The 21500-nt window shown below is 39.9% G+C and overlaps 1 protein-coding gene across 1 annotated transcript; it reads right to left on the reverse strand.

Moving 5' to 3' along the window:
- Positions 1 to 2: 2 nt before the first annotated feature.
- On the reverse strand, positions 3 to 20410 carry LOC117526010 (CCN family member 1-like). The gene is made up of 6 exons (XM_034187996.1): positions 20278 to 20410; positions 13595 to 13808; positions 8819 to 9066; positions 2904 to 3012; positions 2636 to 2814; positions 3 to 1140 (listed from the first exon to the last, which is right to left on the reverse strand). The coding sequence occupies exons 1-6, from the start codon at positions 20326 to 20328 to the stop codon at positions 835 to 837; spliced, it is 1107 nt and encodes a 368-aa protein (XP_034043887.1). The 5' UTR covers positions 20329 to 20410; the 3' UTR covers positions 3 to 834.
- Positions 20411 to 21500: the final 1090 nt, after the last annotated feature.

Below are 21500 nucleotides of genomic sequence, written 5' to 3' on the forward strand. Positions count from 1 at the left end.
ACTTTTTTTTTTTTTGGTTAAAGAAATAAACTTTTATACCTTATTTAATTGCATTGGATTTAATTTTCCTCAGTTTGTGTAATTGGCCATTTTAGTTTAAGTATACAAATACATTGCAGTAATGTGCAAATGTTTTGTCACTGGACTGTAAATAATTATTCCTGCCAGTGGAGGGCGGCAATATCATTTAAAACACTTTTCCCCTAACGGATGAGGACTGACAAAGAACAATTTGAAGTGGCAATATCGTATGTAAAGAGTTTTGTTTTGCTTTGACAAAAAAGGTGAATTAAGGTAATTAAAAATGAATCAAAAATAACTATGTCGAAAGTTCATTTGAGAAATTCTCCAACAACAGATTTATGTAGGAAATTTCACCAACAATAAGTCTTTTGCAGTCTGTTTTCATCACTTCTTGTGCAGACACAGCAATGTTTCTGGGTTAAGCGGTCACAGTACATTCAGGCGCTGCTGTCTTATAGGTGAACAAAGTGCATTGTTGCTGTGCAAGTGTGTCATCTTGTGCTGGTCTGTGATTGTCCAGGCCAGGCCTGCTTTGGGGACTCAAATTTAGGTCCCGTGTCTGAACAGGAGAGTGCATGTTAAAGTCCATTCCAGTCACATGCGCTGCAACGAGGATAGCCTTTACAGTTACCAATAAAACTGGCAGCAGTTTGTGTCTGCAGCCTTGGTTGTGAGAATTGGTGCATGTGGTCATTATCCACTTGGAGCCAGATGTGGGGGGGACAACAACAGCAAGGCCCCTCGTCGTAAAATTTCTCCTTCAGACAGCTTTACCCAATGGGTTGACCTCAAAAATCAGAATAAATGGGTCTAGTCGATGAATTTGTGTATGTCTCCATACTTCCAGTGCTGTTGCGGCAGGGCTACTTCATTGAGGTGACCGCAGTCATCTCGGCATTTACATGACTGGATGAACATGGCCAACTTCCGTAAACGCTCGCCATCCGCGCAAAGGAAGGTCACTGGTAGAGTTCGTGTGCGATGTGGCGAGCAGCAGCGTCCGTCTGTACACACGCTGCAGTACTTGGGCCAATAGAGGCGGACGCTCCAGCACTCTCCATAGGATAGCTTGATGGGCTTCAGGGCTTTCTGGGTTGGGGAGCACATCTTCCCTTTCTGTGATTGGATGTTTAATAAAAAAAAAAAATTCAGTGGCGTATTCTGCACAAAAGACTAGTGATTGGATTTTGAATTCTACACGTTCTGCTTAAACAGTTTTCTGCACAAGTACCTAGCTTCAGCCTATCAAGTAAACCATAAACGTATTTTAAAAGGATTTTATTTTGTAAAACTTGTACCACACTGCCCTGTTTTCTGGGGAGTCCTCATATTTAGTGGCCTGTCCAGTCAAATCACTGCAGGATTTTCCCCATTTTTAACTAAATTAAAATACCTCGTATACTTTTTCTGGCTCGTTCACTAGCTACGTATCATTCTTGTGCTATAGTTTCCCCCTCCTCCAGTTTTAGAGAGAACTGCATATACTGCATCTCAATCGGAAAGTAACAATTGTCACGTGAATCTATAACCTGGCCACAAACCTCTTTTCAAGCCAGCAAGTAGCTCACTGTTAGAATTGGGGTGAGGCAGTGGGATTTAGGAATTTGTAGACTGAGTTTACGTGGATTTAGGCTGCTGGCCTAAACCGCCCCAGCATGTAACACTACACGACGTTTCTGCTATGCTTTCATTGCTAGCATTATAACTATGTGTTCATTTGTTCTGTCAAATATGTTTAGTTTGTCTAATTATGGCCTCTGAAAATGGAGGCTAAATATTAAAATGGCTGTAATTCCTAAACAGCAAACTGTTGAATGTAAACTCTAATTTATTCATTTAAATGTTTTTGTGCATCTTTGTCATCCCCCATGTTCACTCATACTAAAATTTCAGCTCTTTATTTCAGAGAGCAAAAAAAGAAAAACCCTGAAAATCCCAGCTAAATGTTTTAGCATCTTATCAGCGTTAACTTTCCAGTTTGCGGATGAGTTGTTACTGAAGTTAACTTTAGCTGAGCTGTGCCCACATCTGTGTCTGACCCATTAAAAATGAAGCACTGAGGTGTACTCTTTTGAAAATAACCATGCTTCCCACCAGGGCTTGACCTCAGTAGAGTAAAGAAAGCTGTTGGTGTGTCCCAACACGGGGATTAATATAGCTGCGATGTTTCCCTGAAGCTCACACACAGAGCTATGGACAGTTGCTTGGCAGGAATGCTGGCGACAGGAGACTATATTTAAGAAGGCGCCTTGCTGCCATGAAAACACCACTGAATAAATCACGACTGCCCACCTCCTAGATATAGAACATCCAAAAACTATTATTGTTGCCAAGATGATTTTAAACCTTTGATTAAAAATAGCTGTAGCTCCAACAGCACAGTAAGTCTAAGCTAGATTTTTTTTGTTGTTCTTTGGAACAGATTTCAGTTGCTACTCTGACAAGGAAGTATTTATATTGTTTTTCCCCCACCCATAGATGGCTATGAAGCCAGTCTATTGCTCTCCTAAGAAGTGTTATCAGCTTCATAGTGTGAGAGATAAGATGTTTTGATGTTAGCATGACCTATGTCCCCTTCTTTTTCTTCATCCCACACTCCATTGTTCTATACCTTCACGGGAACCATAAAGCCGCTGCATGGCCTTATGGTGCAGATTCTTGTCTCTCTCATCAGCTTGCATTCTGGGTTGTTAGTGATGCGAGATGACACGCCCATCCCACAGCTACGAGAGCAGCGGGACCAGTCACTGGTCTGGATTGGACACTTTTTCTCCTTCAGGTGGTTCCACGCTGCCGGGAAAAGAAAGATGATCTCAGTGAACCAGAGCAATACATAAAAAGTATGTGAATTCCACAGTCAGCTGCCCTCTTTCTCTCACCATGCAAGTGTTTGTTTCCATGTTTGCTGTTCCAGCTGCTGGATTTAATCTCAACCAACCTACTGGCGGGCAGCAGGTCATTTTCTGGCTGGTGGTATTGTGGAAGTGGCTATGAGGAGAGATAAGACGGACAAATGTTTACTGAAGATTTGTGTGTTATCACATCTATCAGTACCGAGGTTATCAAACGGTATAGTGGGGCAATCAGTTGATGCTTCTGTCTTTACCCGTACCATGCTCTGCTTTGAGCGTGGTGATGTAGGCTGCCATGTGCCTAAGACGGATATTAAATGATGCAACCCAAAATAAAGTCTTGAAGGATGTTTCTGTGGCTGTTCCTTTAATTAAACGGTTAATGAAAATGTGCTGGTGCCAAACACCACTGTATCTACCACACTGGAACCACCTGGGGTCCTGGATAGGAACCACTCACGCAAGCAAGTGGTCCATCTCTCAAAAGTAGTCTTGACCTCAACCAAGTGAATTGCGTCATCTTGAGTTTTTCCAGTTGCTGGGATCCTCACTACTGATGCACCTGGGTGCTGGATCACATCCACAAACACACCACATGGCCAAACTAACAACACAAGTTCCCTCACAGTGCAAGTGATATGCATCATTTGACTGTCCCATTATATCTATTTTTAACAAAGTCCAGCGGCACCCAAGGATCCTCCAAAGAGACCTGGTATGAAAGATGTCCAATCATTGCCTTAGGTCACAGGTTCACATCCAATTCTCTCAACCGTGCCATCATACAGGAAGCAAATTTGTTCTGTAAGGGTATCTGCACTGCTAAACGGGGAGTGTTGCCAAACTGTTGAAGGGTGGCACACTGAAATTACAATTAAAACAGAAAAAAATGCCATGCAGCCTTAACATTGTAATGAACAGTAGGCTATGGTACAAATAAGTTATTTGCTCAAATAATACACATGGTATAGTGGATTAGACATCTGAATAAACCACAGCATCAAAGAACTGGTCTGCCTGTACATTTGCCTTTAATTTGGCAATTCCATTACAAAGAGTTCCAAAACTATTATTTACATACATTGAAGATTAAGCCACCTGTATGCACTTGTTTTTGTGCTGTTGGGCAAAGTGTTCAACAGTGTCGTCTAAATTTGATGATCTTGTCCTTTCAATACTATGCACTCCATACCTGTCAACCCTGTTGAGGTGTTCAACTTACTCTGGGACCCGCCAACCCTTATTGGGCCATTGAGAGTCTTACAAAGAGGGAAATGTGTGGGCAGCTATCAAGTTTTCCCCCCCAATATTTATATGATTTGAACAGTATATACAGTTGTATGCAAAGGTTCAAGCACCCCTGATCATTTTCATGATTTTCCTTTATAAATTATTGGTTGTCTGGATCATAAATTTCAGTTAAATATATCATATACTGTAGGAGACAAACACACTGATATTTGAGAAGTGAAATGAAGTTTCTAGTATTTACAGAAAGTGTGCAATCATTATTTAAACAAAATTGGGCAGGTACCTAAATTTGGGCACCCTTGTCATTTTATTGATTTGAATACATGTAGCACTAATTATTGTAACACAAAATTGGTTTGGTAAGCTCACTGACCATTGTCCTCCTTACACAGGTGAATCCAATCATGAGAAAGGGTATTTAAGGTGACCATTTGCAAATGTTTCCCCTCTTTGCATCTCTTCTAATGCGTGCCAACATGGGAACCCCTAAACAACTCTCAAATGACCTGAAAACAAACATTGTTCAACATCATGGTTTAGGGGAAGGATACAAAAAGTTATCTCAGAGATTTCAGCTGTCAGTTTCCACTGTGAGGAACATAATGAGGAAATGGAAGACTGCAGGCACAGAACTAGTACTATTAAGCTGAAATGAAGGATGGTGAGAACAGTCATAGTTAATCCACAGAACTGCTCCAAAGACCTACAACATGATCTTACTGCAGATAGTGTCTCTGTACATCATTCAACTATACAGCATACGTTGCACAAAGAGATGTAATGCAGAGGAAGTCTTTTCTGTGTACATGCCACAAACAGAATAAGGTGCTGTTGACTGATGAAACTAAAATTGAGTTATTTGGACATGACAAGGGGCGGTATGCATGGCTGGAAAAGAACACTATTCCAAGAAAAACACTTGATACCTACGGTAAAATTTGGAGGTGGTTCCATCATGCTGTGGGGCTTTGTGGCCAGTGCAGGTACTGGGAATCTTGTTAAATTATTGCACATTTTCTGTAAATCCTATAAACTTCATTTCACAAATATCACTGTGTTTGCTATATGATATACAGTAGTGTTCAGAATAATAGTAGTGCTATGTGACCAAAAAGATTAATCCAGGTTTTGAGTATATTTCTTATTATTACATGGGAAACAAGATACCAGTAGATTCTCACAAATCCAACAAGACCATGATATGCACACTCTTGAGGCTATGAAACTGGGCTATTAGTAAAAAAAAAAGTAGAAAAGGGGGTGTTCACAATAATAGTAGTGTGGCATTCGGTCAGTGAGTTCGTCAATTTTGTGGAACAAACCAGTGTGAATCAGGTGTCCCATATTTAAGGATGAAGCCAGCACCTGTTGAACATGCTTTTGTCTTTGAAAGCCTGAAGAAAATGGGACGTTCAAGACATTGTTCAGAAGAACAGCGTAGTTTGATTAAAAAGTTGATTGGAGAGGGGAAAACCTATGCGCAGGTGCAAAAAATTCTAGGCTGTTCATCTACAATGATCTCCAATGCTTTAAAATGGACAAAAAAAAAAAAAAGACGTGTGGAAGAAAATGGAAAACAACCATCAAAATGGATAGAAGAATAACCAGAATGGCAAAGGCTCACCCCTTGATCAGCTCCAGGATGATCAAAGACAGTCTGGAGTTACCTGTAAGTGCTGTGACAGAAGACGCCTGTGTGAAGCTAATTTATTTGCAAGAATCCCCACAAAGTCCCTCTGTTAAATAAAAGACGTGCAGAAGAGGTTACAATTTGCCAAAGAACACATCAACTGGCCTAAAGAGAAATGGAGGAATATTTTGTGGACTGATGAGAGTAAAACTGCTCTTTTTGGGTCCAAGGGCCGCAGACAGTTTGTGAGACGACCCCCAAACTCTGAATTCAAGCCACAGTTCACAGTGAAGACAGTGAAGCATGGTGGTGCAAGCATCATGATATGGGCATGTTTCTCCTACTATGGTGTTGGGCCTATATATCGCAAACCAGGTATCATGGATCAGTTTGGATATGTCACAATACTTGAAGAGGTCATGTTGCCTTATGCTGAAGAGGACATGCCCTTGAAATGGATGTTTCAACAAGAAAATGACCCCAAGCACACTAGTAAACAAGCAAAATCTTGGTTCCAAACCAACAAAATTAATACCTTGCAGATGTGAAGAAATCATGAAAAACTGTGGTTATACAACTAAATACTAGTTTAATGATTCACAGGATTGCTAAAAAAGCAGTTTGAACATAATAGTTTTGAGTTTGTAGCGTCAACAGCAGATGCTACTATTATTGTGAATACCCCCTTTTCTACTTTTTTTTTACTAATAGCCCACTTTCATAGCCTTAAGAGTGTGCATATCATGAATGCTTGGTCTTGTTGGATTTGTGAGAATCTACTGAATCTACTGGTACCTTGTTTCCCATGTAACAATAAGAAATATACTCAAAACCTAGATTAATCTTTTTAGTCACATAGCACTAATATTATTCTGAACACTACTGTATTTAACTGACATTTCTGATCCAGGCAACCAATGATTTAAAAAAGGGAAATCATGAAAATTATCAGGGGTGCCCAAACGTTTGCATCCAACTGTATAACAATAAGCATCACTGAACTGCCTCAAATAATGCTGGTTGTTGAATTTACAATGTTGTCTAACATTGATGTGCATGTGTAACACATGCATGTTATTTTCACATACACAATGTTTGAAACATCACATCTGCTATATATTGATTATATTCAATCAATCAGACTGAATAAACAGCCAGTGATTTACACTGAAGGGGTAGAAATAACTGAGCATAAGTAGTTGAATTGAGTCCATGTCTGAAAGAAGTGACAACAGAATTATGTTGCAGTTATCATTTGCAACACCGTGTTTGCCCATGATATGTCATTCAATCTGAAAGAAAAGTCGAGTTGTATGTTATAATTGCCAGCACATGAATCTCAAAATAAAAAAAACATTATGAATTTATTAATAAAACCTTGGGTATAATTGGAATAAGATCAATAAAAGGACATGAACAACTGTTACAATGAATATATTTAACAATAATATTGAATATTATGAAATCTTGTTTATGGATAACTTTGTGGTCTCCACATTTCATTGATTTCATTTCGCAAAATTGGGAGCACAAAATCTGGCGGCGGCGACGAACTGGCAACAAGGCAGTAAGTTTTTGAAATATTGAGATTACAAAAACAAAAGTGTGAAAATATTTCAAAATCGGATTAAATATCAAACATGAAAATGTGATTTGTCACAATATATATTAATTATTGTATTGTATCTAAAACCATTTCAGTGTTAAATCTGCCCATTGAACATTAAAATCTGGACAAAATACAAATGATGTTTTATTTAATCTCTGACAAGTTGCTTTGTATAGGAAGGGAAAGGTTTTGAAACGCTACCGTGATCGAACAAACTGATTGACAGCTCTGGTGGGGCTGGCCAATCAGATTCCAGGGTTAGCCGTGGCCACCCCCAGCCACGGCAGTGGTCACGCCTCTGCCTCCAAACACCTCTGTACAGGAACCTTGTGTATACATAAACACTTTCCAGGCATCTCTCGATTTCAAAGACGGAGGAACCAGAGACATGATTGTAACTGCCTAGATAAGTATATGTCTCTCCAGGTTCAACAGTTTCACCACATGCAGGTAGACCTCTGATGGCTGAGTCTAGGAAACACAGACACCATGACTCCTCATTGATCTTGTAAAGTGCAACATTCAGGATATCCTTTGGTTCTGCAACAAACACAGCATCATCTGCAAAGTCAAGGTTACTAAATCTTTCGTTGCAAACAAAGGCACCTTAACCACCGGTGTCCACAACCTTACAGTCCATGGAAGCAGTGAACAGAACTGGAACCAGAGCACACACCTGATGAACACCAAAAGTCAGATACTCCGCCTGCCCCCTGCTCCACAGAGGAATGAACAGAATATACCCAACGTTAACCATCTGACCTTTGAACTGGAGGCAGAATGCATAAATAAGCCAGAAATGTGATTAAATCTTTTATGTTTACAGATCTTAAAATCTGTTCATCCCTAAGACAAAACTACAACAAATATGACTTGCATCCTACATCCTAGTCTCTCTCAGTAACCGCTTGTTTGATTCAGAGCTTGATTCTAGCGGGATCCTTCGAAAACACCTCATATCTAAGACATCCAGTTGTAGCCTTCAGTCACTGGTTAGCGGCTAAGTGTCAACCACACGGGCAGCACCAGGACCCAAAAGACTTGGACTTTTGTTTGCCTGCAAAGATATCGGCTTTACCTAACACCTCTAATGATCAATCCTTCAAAAATAGCCCAGTTATGGAGATTAAAAGAATTCCCCATTTTCAGGACCCATAAATCCTTGCACACATGGCAGAGTTCCAGTCTCATCCTGCATTCACTTAGCTCTGAATAGATAATAATCGGTGATAATCGGTCATGTAAACCTTTCCGAGGCAGAGCAGGTGTTGGGAATTTTGCTGTGTGCAGTCATTAGACCAGAAAAGACAAGTTAAATTGCTGTTAAGTACGGGTATTTTGAACACTTAAATTTTACATTAAAACAATGCTAATGTTGACACCAGTTAACACAACTGCCACTGAGACGGAACTATGCCAAACACAAGTTGCATGTTGGGACTTTGAACAAACCTTGTGTTTGGGTGGGAGGTGCAAGATGCCCTTATGGCAGTCCATGCTGAAGCAGCACTGTCCGGGTATCCTGATCAGCCGCGGGTAGGGACAGGAAGGCGTTGCTAGCGGCACCTGGTTGGCACACAGCGGAGTGCATCCTACCGCACCGTTGATGCAGGTGCACTGGTGTTTACATCCCACGTGAAAGCTCTCGCCATTCTGGTACACCTTGCTGTTATACTCACATGTTCGTCCCTCAGATTTTGCTGCAAAGATGAGGCAAGGACAGCATTCAGGTCTTACTCAGACCTCTACATACACTGAACACACAGACTGGGTATTAAACCATGAACTAATTAGTTAAAAGGGTATCTGAGTAGTCTGTTTGAAATATCAAATATCTTCACAATACTTAATTCACTGTGCAGTACCAGGAGAGGCTTTAGTCTATTTTTTCAAGTGTTAAAATTAACAGGGTCTACCAACTTCTAGACAGTGAACAATAAAAGAAAGAGGACAGAGGAAAGTCGCTGGAATAATACGTGAAGAAAATTCTGACTCTGTGTCTCCCAACCATGGTAGCACCATCTGTTGATAGTTTGTGGAGCACAACTGGCACAGTGTCAACTGAAGAAGTATTTTTATCTGTGAAACCCCTTGTGCTCCCACACAGATATGTCTGACACTGCACTGACTGAGGATGTATAAAAACTTCCAAGAACTTTTTTTAATGGTGAAAAAAAAGAGAGACTAAATTAAGGTCCTCAGCACCACACTGGTACTGTCCAAAAAAACATTTTTGGTCTTTCTGTAGTCGTTATGCTATATCTCAGGAACCACTGGTCTAGAGATGTCGGTTTTGTTTTTAAGTGATGTCTTGGAATCAACCAAAAACAGCTAAATCCATCCATAACTCAAATCTCACTAACTCCTGAGGCTACAGAGCAAATCTGAGAGTTTAGCTTCCTTGGTGACCCCAGGTTTGCTTTTGATTCTTTTTTTTCCTTAAAATGACTAGAAAATCTTGTTTTGATCTTTGACTCCAATGACATCACCCCTCAACATGGTAGTAATCACTGGGCCAAGAGACCAATTAAATATCTTAAATCTATCTATGTGCCATGAAGTTATCATTTCATCAAATAGAAAAATTTTGCTTTCATCTTTGATCAAGATTAAAAGACCTCTTACTATGTTTAATAGCAATCAGTAATGCAATATACAGTTGTACGGAAATGTTTGGGCACCCCTGATAATTTTCATGAGTTTCCTTTTATAAATCATTGGTTGTCTGGATCAGAAATTTCAGTTAAATATATCATATAGCAGACAAACATAGTGTGCAATAATTATTTAAACAAAATTGGGCAGATACATAAATTTGGGCACCCTTGTCATTTTATTGATTTCAATACATTTAGCGCTAATTATTGGAACACAAAATTGGTTTGGTAAGCTAATGCGCTAATGAGCTGACCCTTGACCTCCTTACACAGGTGAATCCAAACATGAGAAAGGGTATTTTCCCTCTTTGCATCTCTTCTAAGGAGGGGGGACATGGGAGCCTCTAAACAACTCTCAAATGACCTGAAAACAAAGATTGTTCAACATCATGGCTTATGGAAAGGATACAAAAAGCTATCTCAGAGATTTTAACTGTCAGTTTCCAATGTGAGGAACATAGTGAGGAAATGAGAGACTGCAGGCACAGTGCAAGTTAAGGCCCGAAGTGGCAGGCCAAGAAAAATCTCAGATAAGCTGAAGCGAAGGATGGTGAGAACAGTCATAATCAATCCACAGACGTACTCCAAAGACCTACAACATGAACTTGCTGCAGATAGTGTCTCTGTGCATCATTCAACTATACAGCGCACTTTGCACAAAGAGATGCTGTATGATGCTGTAATGCAGAGGAAGCCTTTTCTGCATACACGCCACAAACAGAGTCACTTCAGGTATGCTAAAGCACATTTGGACAAGCCAGCTTCATTTTGGAATAAGGTGCTGTGGACTGGTGAAACTAAAATTGAGTTATTTGGACATAACAAGAGGCGGTATGCATGGCTGAAAAAGAACACAGCATTCCAAGAAAAACACTTGCTAAGTACAGTACAATTTGGAGGTGGTTCCATCATGCTGTGTGGCTGTGTGGCCAGTGCAGGTACTGGGAATCTTGTTAAAGTTGAGGGTCACATGGATTCCAGTCAATATCAGCAGATTCTTGAGAACAATGTTAATGAATCAGTTACAAAGTTGAAGTTGCGCCAGGGCTGGATCTTTCAACAAAACAATGACCCTAAACACTGCTCAAAATCTACTAAGGCATTCATGCAGAGGAACAAATACAACATTCTAGAATGGCCATCTCAGTTCCCAGACCTGAATATTATTGAAAATCTGTGGTGTGATTTTAAGCGGGCTGTCCATGCTCGTAAACCAACAAACCTGAGATGTTTTATAAAGAAAAATGGTCCAAAATACCTTCAACCAGAATCCAGACTATTACTGGAAGCTATAGTAAGCGTTTAGAGATTGTTATTTCTGCAAAAGGAGGATCTACTAATATTGATATATTTTTTTGGTTGGAGTGCCCAAATTATGCATCTGCCTAATTTTGTTTAAAAAATTATTGCATACTTTCTGTAAATCCTATAAACTTCATTTCACTTCTCAAATATCACTGTTTGTCTGCTATATGATATATTGAACTGAAACGTCTGATCCAGACAACCAATGATTTATAAAGGAAAATTATCAGGGATGCCCAAACTTTTGCATACAACTATACAATATTTATTGGAATGTGTAACAATCTTTCCAGAAAACCAATCGCAGTTGGATAACCATCTTTCAGTTTATGGTGCTGTAAAACCAAGATGTAAAAAGGCATCATAGGGGTGATGCCTGCCCTATGCACTCTACACACAAGTAAATATACATATGTCTGGAATGGTGTTTTTGACTATTTGATTTCATTATATGATGTCATTCATATTAATCAATCACAAATATTTTGCTGATCAATATATGTTCAGATCATCCAGTGAGGCTTCTTGGTTGTTGAGATATACAAACAAGGTATATTATTCCCAAATAATATTCCCAGCAAGTGTGAAAGAAATCCATCCAGCCACTTTTGAGCAGAGGTGTCAAGTAACGAAGTACAAATACTTCGTTACTGTACTTAAGTACACTTTTTAGGTATCTATACTTTACTCCTTTACTTATTTTTCTGCCTACTTCTGACTTCTACTCATTACATTTTCACACAAGTATCTGTACTTTCTATTCCTTACATTTTTAAAACAAACAGCCTCGTTACTCTTGGCTTCAGTTTAATGTTTATATATATATATTTCACGTCATGTGCGCCTGTAATCAACTTTTCTGCAGCACGGCTTTGCTTTGAACCGTGAACCAATCCAAGCAGTGGTTCGCAGATTGAAGTAATGCTTCGACCTATTGCTTCGTTTATTCTTTCTTTCTTTCGCTTAATTTCCCCCGGTAAAACCCTAAAGAGCATACTTCTGTGAGTATTATTACCTTTCTATGTTAAAACCGACATGTTATGGTCTTCTGAAACAGCTGATAGATGTATTTTATAACTTAAAAACGGGAGCGATGCTAACGCGTTAGCATGTCTATGGCATTTTCAATGTTAAAACTTAGCATTAAGCAACTGCAGCTGTCATCACGTTCGGGTGCATTTGTTTTCAAATTGTAATATTTCTTAAATTTATTTTTCTTTATATATTAATAATCTCATGATTATTATATACAATTTTAGAGAAAGAGGCAAAAAGAACCTGAATAGAAACACAACAGAAAATATAAAAGCAACTAACAATGAACATAAATAAATACATACATACATAAATAAATGTTTCCTGTGAACACCTAGTGACTCTTACACCTCCACTTCATCCCTGTCTTATTTAATGACAGTTTGTTTCGGTCAAACCATATTTTCAATTTGTTAATTTCTTCAGTGATTTTCTCCAGAACTTTCTGCCAAACTAGAAAACTGCTGCATCCTAGTAAGAGCAGAATACTACTGGAATGAATTTGAATAAGGAAAGTTGTGGGGGTTTTTTTTGTTTGTTTTTTCCTTCACTAAATGGATGCTGCACTCACTGCAGTTTATTGTCTGGAATAGTCCCAGATTGCATTTCAGAGCTTCTAGAATTGAAAACATTTGCATGCAGGTGGTGTTGGGGGGTAATTTTGGGTTTTAGGTCTTGGGCCACATGTAGAACGAATCAGTTTTTAAATTAAGCTTTCAATTCATATAGTGGCATCTACTCCCTTTTTTTTTTTTTTTTAAGGTTACTTTATACTTTAAGTAGGTTTTGGAGCACATACTTTTTCACTTTTACTTGAGTAAAGAGGTCAAGTTGATACTTCAACTTTTACCAGAGTGTTTTTAAACTGCAGTATCTATACTTCTACTTAAGTAACAAATGTGTGTACTTTTGACACCACTGCTTTTGAGTTATCTTATACACACACAACAGTGAAAACGATACCCTGTTGTCACCGCTTCACCTGCACGCAGGGCAAAAATCTGCTTGTTATGTAGCAGGTTGTGCTTGTAATAAAATTTTTCCAGGTTTCTGTGACATCTTTTGTGTGATCTCTTACAGTATTGCACAGGAATTGTAGTCTCACACATTTGTAGCACAAAATTCACATTTCACAAATGTAGTATATTGACCATACATGTAAATATTTCACTCTCCAGTGACTTGGTGTATTGAAATAAACAGAAAACAAAGGGAACTCCCTCTTCCTCACCTCGACATATACCCCAGGTGATGGTGATATCGTTTCCATAATTACACTTTAGGCCTTTGTAATGGTCGCAGGGCTTCATTAGACTGCAGTCTTGGTTGAGTTGAGCAGCACAAACTTTGCAACACCCACATCCGTCAGGAACACGGCTAACCCCTGGAGGGCAAACAAGTGGCTCAGCAGGACACTCACATACTGAAGGGCAGCGAGCAGTCACCTGGAAGAACGAGTACAGGAGCTCATATGAATGCAGAGGTTGACTATAATGGTGTAACTTCGGGTAAATGAAACGTAGCCTGCTGAAAATTGTTTATATTGGCCCAAAACACTGCTTCAGGAAGATATTCACAGCGCTTCACTTTTTTCCACATTGTTATGTTACAGCCTTATTCTAAAATTCTACTCACAACACCCCATAATGACAACATTTCATTTTTGCAAATTTATTAAAAATAAATAAAAAAAACCTACAACCCCAATGAAGTTGGGATGTTGTATAAAATGTAAATAAAAACAGAATACAATGATTTACAAATCCTCTGAAACTTATATTCAATTGAATACACAACAAAGACAAGTTACTTAATGTTCAAACTGATAAACTTTATTGTTTTTGTGCAACTATTTGCTCATTTTGAAATGGATGTCTGCAACACGTTTCAAAAAAGCTGGGACAGTGGTATGTTTACCATTGTGTTACATCACCTTTCCTTCTAACAAAACTCAATAAGCATTTGGGAACTGAGGACACTAATTGTTGAAGCTTCGTAGGTGGAATTCTTTCCCATTCTTACTTGATGTACGACTTCAGTTGTTCAACAGTCCGGGGTCTCTGTTGTCGTATTTTGCGCTTCATAATGTGCCACACATTTTCAATGGACGACAGGTCTGGACTGCAAGCAGGCCAGTCTAGTACCGGCATTCTTTTACTATGAAGCCACGCTGTTGTAACACGTGCAGAATGTGGCTTGGCATTGTCTTGCTGAAATAAGCACAGACATCCCTGAAAAAGACGTTGCTTGGATGGCAGCATGTGTTGCTCCAAAACCTGGATGTACCTTTCAGCATTCATGGTGCCATCACAGATGTGTAAGTTGTCCATGTCATGGGCACTAATACACCCCCATACCAACACAGATGCTGGCTTTTGAACTTGGAGCTGGTAACAATCTGGATGGTCTTTTTCCTCTTTTGTCCAGAGGACGCGACGTCCAAGATTTCCAAAAACAATTTGAAATGTGGACTCATCAGACCACAGCACACTTTTCCACTTTGTGTCTGTCCATTTCAAAATGAGCTCAGGCTCAGAGAAGGCGGCAGTGTTTCTGGATGTTGTTGATGTATGGCTTTCGCTTTGCATGGTAGAGTTTTAACTTGCACTTGTAGATGTAGTGACGAACTGTGTTAACTGACAATGGTTTTCTGAGGTGTTCCTGAGCCCACAAGCCCACGCGGTAAGATCCTTTACACAATGATGTCAGTTTTTAATACAGTGCCACCTGAGGGATCGAAGGTCACGGGCATTCATTGTTGGTTTTCGGCCTTGCCGCTTACGTGTAGAAAGTTCTCCAGATTTTCTGAATCTTCTGATTATATTATGGACTGTAGATGATAGAATCCCTAAATTCCTTGCAATTAAACGTTGAGAAACATTGTTCTTAAACTGTTGAACAATTTTTTTTCACACAGTTGTTCACAAAGTGGTGATCCTTGGCCAGTCTTTGCTTGTGAATGGCTGAGCCTTTTGGGGATGATCCTTTTATACCCAATCATGAGACTCACCTGTTTCCAATTAACTTGTTCATCTGTGGAATGTTCCAAACAGGTTCTTTAAGCATTTTGTTACCACTGTACCAGCTTTTTTGAAATGTGTTGCAGGCACCCATTTCAAAATGAGCAAATATTTGCACAAAAACATCCATCCATCCATTTTCTTCCGCTTTATCCGGAGTCGGGTCGCGGGGGCAGCAGCTCAAGCAAAGCCGCCCAGATCTCCCGATCCACTTCTGACCGCCCATTCCTCTTTGCAGCACCTCTCAAGCTCCATCAGGTTGGATGGGGAGCGTCGGTGCACAGCCATTTTCAGATCTTTCCAGAGATGTTCAATTGGATTCATGTCTGGGCTCTGGCTGGGCCACTCAAGAACATTCACAGAGTTGTCCTGAAGCCACTCCTTTGATATCTTCACTGCGTGCTTAGGGTCATTGTCCTGCTGATAGATGAACAGTCACCCCAGTCTGAGTTCAAGAGCACTCTGGAGCATGTTTTCATCCAGGATGCTGCATTCATCTTTCCCTCAATCCTGAGTAGTCTCCCAGTTCCTGCAACTGAAAAACATCCCCACAGCATGATGCTGCCACCACCATGCTTCCCTCTACAGATGGTGCCTGGTTTCCTCCAAACATGACACCTGACATTCACGCCAAAGAGTTCAATCTTTGTCTCATCACACCAGAGGATTTTGTTTCTGATGGTCTGAGAGTCCTTCAGGTACCTTTTGGCAAACTCCAGGCAGGCTGCCATGTGCCTTTTACTAAGGAGTGGCTTCCGTCTGGCCACTCTACCATACAGGCCTGATTGGTGGATTTCTGCAGAGATGGTTGCCCTTCTGGAAGGTTCTCCTCTCTCCACAGAGGAAAGCTGGAGCTTTGGCAGAGTGACCATTGGGTTCTTGGTCACCTCCCCGACTAAGGCCCCCGATCACTCAGTTTAGATGGGCGGCCAGCTCTCGGAAGAGTCCTGGTGGATCTGAACTTGTTCTATTTATGGATGATGGAGGCCACTGTGCTCATTGGGACCTTCAAAGCAGCAGAAATGTTTCTGTACTCTTCCCCAGATTTGTGCCTCTTGAGACAATCCTGTCTCAGAGGTCTACAGACAATTCCTTTGACTTCATGCTTGGTTTGTGCTCTGACATGCACTGTCAACTGTGGGACCTTATATGTAGACAGGTCTATGCCTTTCCAAATCATCAAGCATTGTGTAGAATTCTGAGGGGAAAAAATTAATTTCATGCATTCTGGAATCAGGCTCTAACATAAAAAATGTGGAAAAAGTGATGTACTGTGAATACTATTTTTGCTGTTTTGTAAAAGACATTTATGGTTGGTTTTAGAAGACAAAAAATGGCATCATAATTTCAGGAGAAGGCTTTTTCTTCGGTGCACATTCATGTTGATATACAGTAGTTGTTATGTTTATGGGATCCTGTTCCACAGCGGGCAGAGCCTTGAAGACGACCCAAGATCTTTGCAGTCTACAAATTTTCCCACCAACACTGATCGCATTTGCCACATGCTGATGGACAACAGGTGACTGACTGCGCTATCAATCAAAGGACTAATCTGATGCTGTTGGAATCTCCTGTGAGAGAGTTGAGAACATTCTGCATCCACAACTTGGAATGTCAAAAGTTTCTGCTTGGTGGGTGCCATGTTATCTGACCCCTGATCAAAAGAGCACCAAGCTCATCATGTCAACGGAGAACTCCGAGCGATTGGAAGCATACCTATCTAATTTATTTCATCAAATGTTTCCAAACCCAGGATGAATGCTCCGCCACACTGTACTTGAGACAAAAAGGCTATCCATGAACTGGAGGTCCTCACTTCTTCCAAAGAAGACCAAGGTTGCTTCATCTGCAAAGAAGGGAATAACCTCAACTTTCTGGAACACAAAGGGCATTGTGTTTGTGTACTAGCTCCCAAAGGCCCAAACTATCAATAGAGATCACACTTCCACCCTAGTGATGCAACTGCATGAAGTTGTCAAGATTAAACTCCTTGAAAAACAGGGCTTGTTTCATCAGGACAATGCCCCAGCTCACAAGTAGGCAGTATGCACATGTCATACTCTCCTGATTTGGACCATCTGCAGCCAAACATGAAGAAAAAAAAAAATATATATCTTGCTGGGAAACAATATCTGAGTAATGATTTAGGAATTGGTGAGATTTAATCGATATCAACACTATTATCAAGTCATCTCTGGTTATACCTGAAAGTTCAGCTACAATTTGCCAGAAGGTACAGGACATCTGAGATATAAGCCTAGATTTGATGTTTTGGTGAAAGAAATCCCTCCTCTGTACCACTTCATCATGAAGCTGTATAACTGGGGATACAAAATGCAAATGTGCACTATGTACAGTTTGTCCAATCACAGCCACAGAAGCCTATAACTTCTTCTGGGTGTCTTGTTGGCTTTCCTCACTCTTCTTCTTGCACAGTCACTCAGTTTTTGAGAACTGTCTACTCCACACAGATTTACCACAGAGTGCCATACTGTTTGTATTTCTTCATAACTGAAGTAAATAAAGTCCAAGACATATTCAGTGACTTGGAAATGTTCATGTATCCATCTCCTGACTTGTCTGAAGAAAACTGGAAATAAAACTGATTATTTAAAGGTATTATATCAAAGCATTCCGTTACTTATGCAACCCATCATCTGAGCTTTTACATTTTTAATTCATTTATATCAAGTTGTAGAGATTCACTTTGAGTTTGAGTTTAAGAAGATAATTTTACAAATTTTATATTGAGAAGCCTGATTTATTTTTGTATTGGAAATGGCATAAACAAATTAAAATGTGTAAATATCAAGCGGTCCAGTAGTTTGGGAGGGCCCTGTATTTGACCGTCAGCTTCTACCTCAGAGTGCTGCAGTGCTGTTGAAAGGCATATGGACTTCAAATGCTTGAAAAAATACTTATATGCGATGGTCAGGAAGTAGAAAAAAGTCATATATTGTCCTTGAGCCAGTGTTTAATCCTGAATTACGGTGTGCAGTGTTTTGCAATCCTGGTCTCACCAAAGACCCAAAGTACTGCATGTTTTTCATTTGGCTCTGACCTACTCAGACCAGAACACCTCAGTCAGGTGTGTTATGTGTAGTTAGAGCAGTAAAGGTAAGTCCCTTTGGCTGCTCCCTTGTTTTGCAATCAGGGTCGCACAGCAAATCCGAGGTGGATTTGCATGTTGAATTGGCGCAAGTTTTATGCTGGATACTCTTCCTGATGCAACTCCACATTACATGGAGAAACAAAACTGTGTAATGTGAAGCAGATGAGAGTAAAAGACTCCCTCTAGATGGAACACCAGTCCATCACAAGTTACATCTCCAGCCAAGACCAGAATCCATTACAGTTGGGTGACAATGCAGACCAAGTATCTTGTCCAAGGACACAGACAGGTACTGTGACTGCACCAGGAATCAAACTCCGGTTTACATATTGCCAGCCCAACTCCTATGCCAGTCTTAGTATGCTCTTCCAAAAGAAAGGTCTGACAGAAACTAGTAACTTTATTTTTGACTATTTAACCCTTTAATGGTCAACTTAACTGTACATTGATATCTACTACATGCTATTGGAAAATGTGAGGATATTAAAGGGTTAATTACTCAGATTCTTGTGACTATTTTGAATTATTTTGACTAGAGCCCGACTGATACCGATTTTCTTGGGAGCCAATACAATGCCGATATTAGAGAGTAAAAAAAATGTACGTTACTGATATATCTGCTGATATATACTTAAAATAGCCAATGATACCTAAGATTTATTTATTTATTATACAGAGCTAAAAATATAACCAACAACCAACCAACATATATCACACTGCTTTCACTTGTATTGGCAGTCTGTGTGCCACGTCATGCAGTATTTGCATGAAATAGACCTTATTAATTTTGATTCTGCCTAACTAGTGGCACAGCAACCACTTTTCTCTTGTTGCTGTAAAATGCTTGCTGTGATTTAAAATGAATGGCAGCTGGTCACTTTGCCTCTGTCTCTGTCAAGAGTGTTGCCACAGTAACTTTGAAAAGTTACTTTATTGGTTACTTTATACTGTTACATATTACAGTTACTTTAGACAGGTACTTCATTAGCAGCTGTGAACAACTTGTCGGCAGCTGCTGAATGTAACCAATAAAGTAACTATTCATCTAAGTTGGTTATTTGTAAGCTTGAGTACTCAAAAAAATAACTATTAGTTACTTTGCTGATTAGTTACTTTGCTGATTACTCAATCTTAAGAGTAACCAAGTTAAATTACTAGTTACCTTATTAGTTACATTACTTATTAGTTACAAGGTGTCAGCAGCTCCCAATAAAGTAATTGTATAAAGCTGCTAATGAAGTAAATGTATAAAGTAACTAAAAAAATGACCAATAAAGTAACTTTTCATAGTAACTGTGGCAACACTGCCAAGGGGTGATGGGGTCCCAGTCATGCTTGACAGTATGCCATAAGCAATGCCGTTGGAGTGGCCTCTGCTGGACAAACTTTGTAAAGACACCATTTTCAACAGCCAATGTGTCTTTCTGCATTGCTTATTCATTAAAATAAAAGTTTTCATATCATCAGAAATAATGTTTGTGAAAAGTTTCACCAATTTTACCGGGCTCTAGTTTTGACATTTAGTGAAGTCATATGGTGGGTGACTCTGGTGTTGCACCTGGTAGGTCCCCTGCTGTTTTGGGACAAGAGTTACAACTCAGAATCAAAAGGTCGTTCACAGTCTGTGCTGCATTCATTAACAATTGCAAAACCACTGTTTTCATTCAAAAATTAAATGCATTTTTTTCTAAACTTCTAAGTTGAAACAAGTCTACAGACTGGACTGTACTGCATTTGTTACATTGGCAACATTAAGCTGCATGCATTTTGGTTAAAGCTTACCTGTGCGGTGACGGCTGTTGTCAGCACAATCAGGCAAATCAGGCGGGCCATCCGTTTCCAAATCACAAACACTGATAAAACGGCACAAGATTCTCAGTGTCAACTGTTCAGTCCTTGTGTTTCTCTCATGACAAGCAGCCAAGCCCAAATTTATACTGACCCTTTGAAATGCTCCTCCCCTTTCTGTGTGCCAAACCAATCAATGTACATGCAGTCCCAGACATTCAAAAATGGGCGGGGCCTTAAGTTAAGTGATTGGTGGGATGAATGCGGCCATTCATAAAAATTGCACAGCTGCTCTTGTGTTTATTTTATGGGCTTAATATATATATATTTTAAATGCAGCAGGCTCTTTGAAGTCATGCTTTGGCACGCTCCGATTTTTGCGGCTGCCGCGTTCCTAACGATAAGTAAATATGTGCAGCTGGTCTGTGAGTGGGCCAGACAGCATACAGCAATAATTAGTGTGACCTTGGCCTCAGGAAAGCAAAGGAATATAGTCTTTCTCCAGACTAATGCAGGTGCCAGGGTCAAAAATGACAGCAAACAGTAAGACAATAACAAGAGAAAGTGAACACCCTGCTTGGTTTGCCTTATATTAAATCACATCCATCGTGCAATCTGAGCAGATGTTTTTCATCCTTAATGTCTGTTTTTTCTTGAATTGATGTCCAGTCAGATGTTTCTAAGCACACAGTTAGAACACAGAGACCTTGTAGATACCAGAAACATTATATAGGCTACGTGAGTATAATCACACAGTCATTATACTCTGTTTGTTTGAACTGACAGAGGAGGGTGGAGGATAATTTAAAGGTGGATCTCGACCATTCTTTGGAACAGGAAGGGTTTAAGTCAGAACTATTTCTTACTGATCAAGTTCTGCACCAATTAAGCTGCACAGTAATCACATGAGGAATTTCAAAAAAGTGCAGTATTATTTGTAACAATGTGCACATTGCATCATTTTATTTGAATGTTTTCTTTGTTATTTTGTTCTGCACTGTTTGGGACTGGGAGGATGTACTGGTGGCACCTGTAACCGCATCCAACACGCTACAGAACCACCATGGGTCCTAGATGGCAACCATCAAGGCAGACAACCGGTTCATCGCCACCACTCGAAAGTAGCCATCTATCTGCCACAGCGAGGTAAAACATAGGTGTTCACTTGGCATTCTGCAGTTGATGGGGTCCTCAACACTGAGGCACCTCTGTGTTGG

Source organism: Thalassophryne amazonica, chromosome 15 (genome assembly GCF_902500255.1).
Source record: "Thalassophryne amazonica chromosome 15, fThaAma1.1, whole genome shotgun sequence".
Taxonomy (NCBI): domain Eukaryota; kingdom Metazoa; phylum Chordata; class Actinopteri; order Batrachoidiformes; family Batrachoididae; genus Thalassophryne; species Thalassophryne amazonica.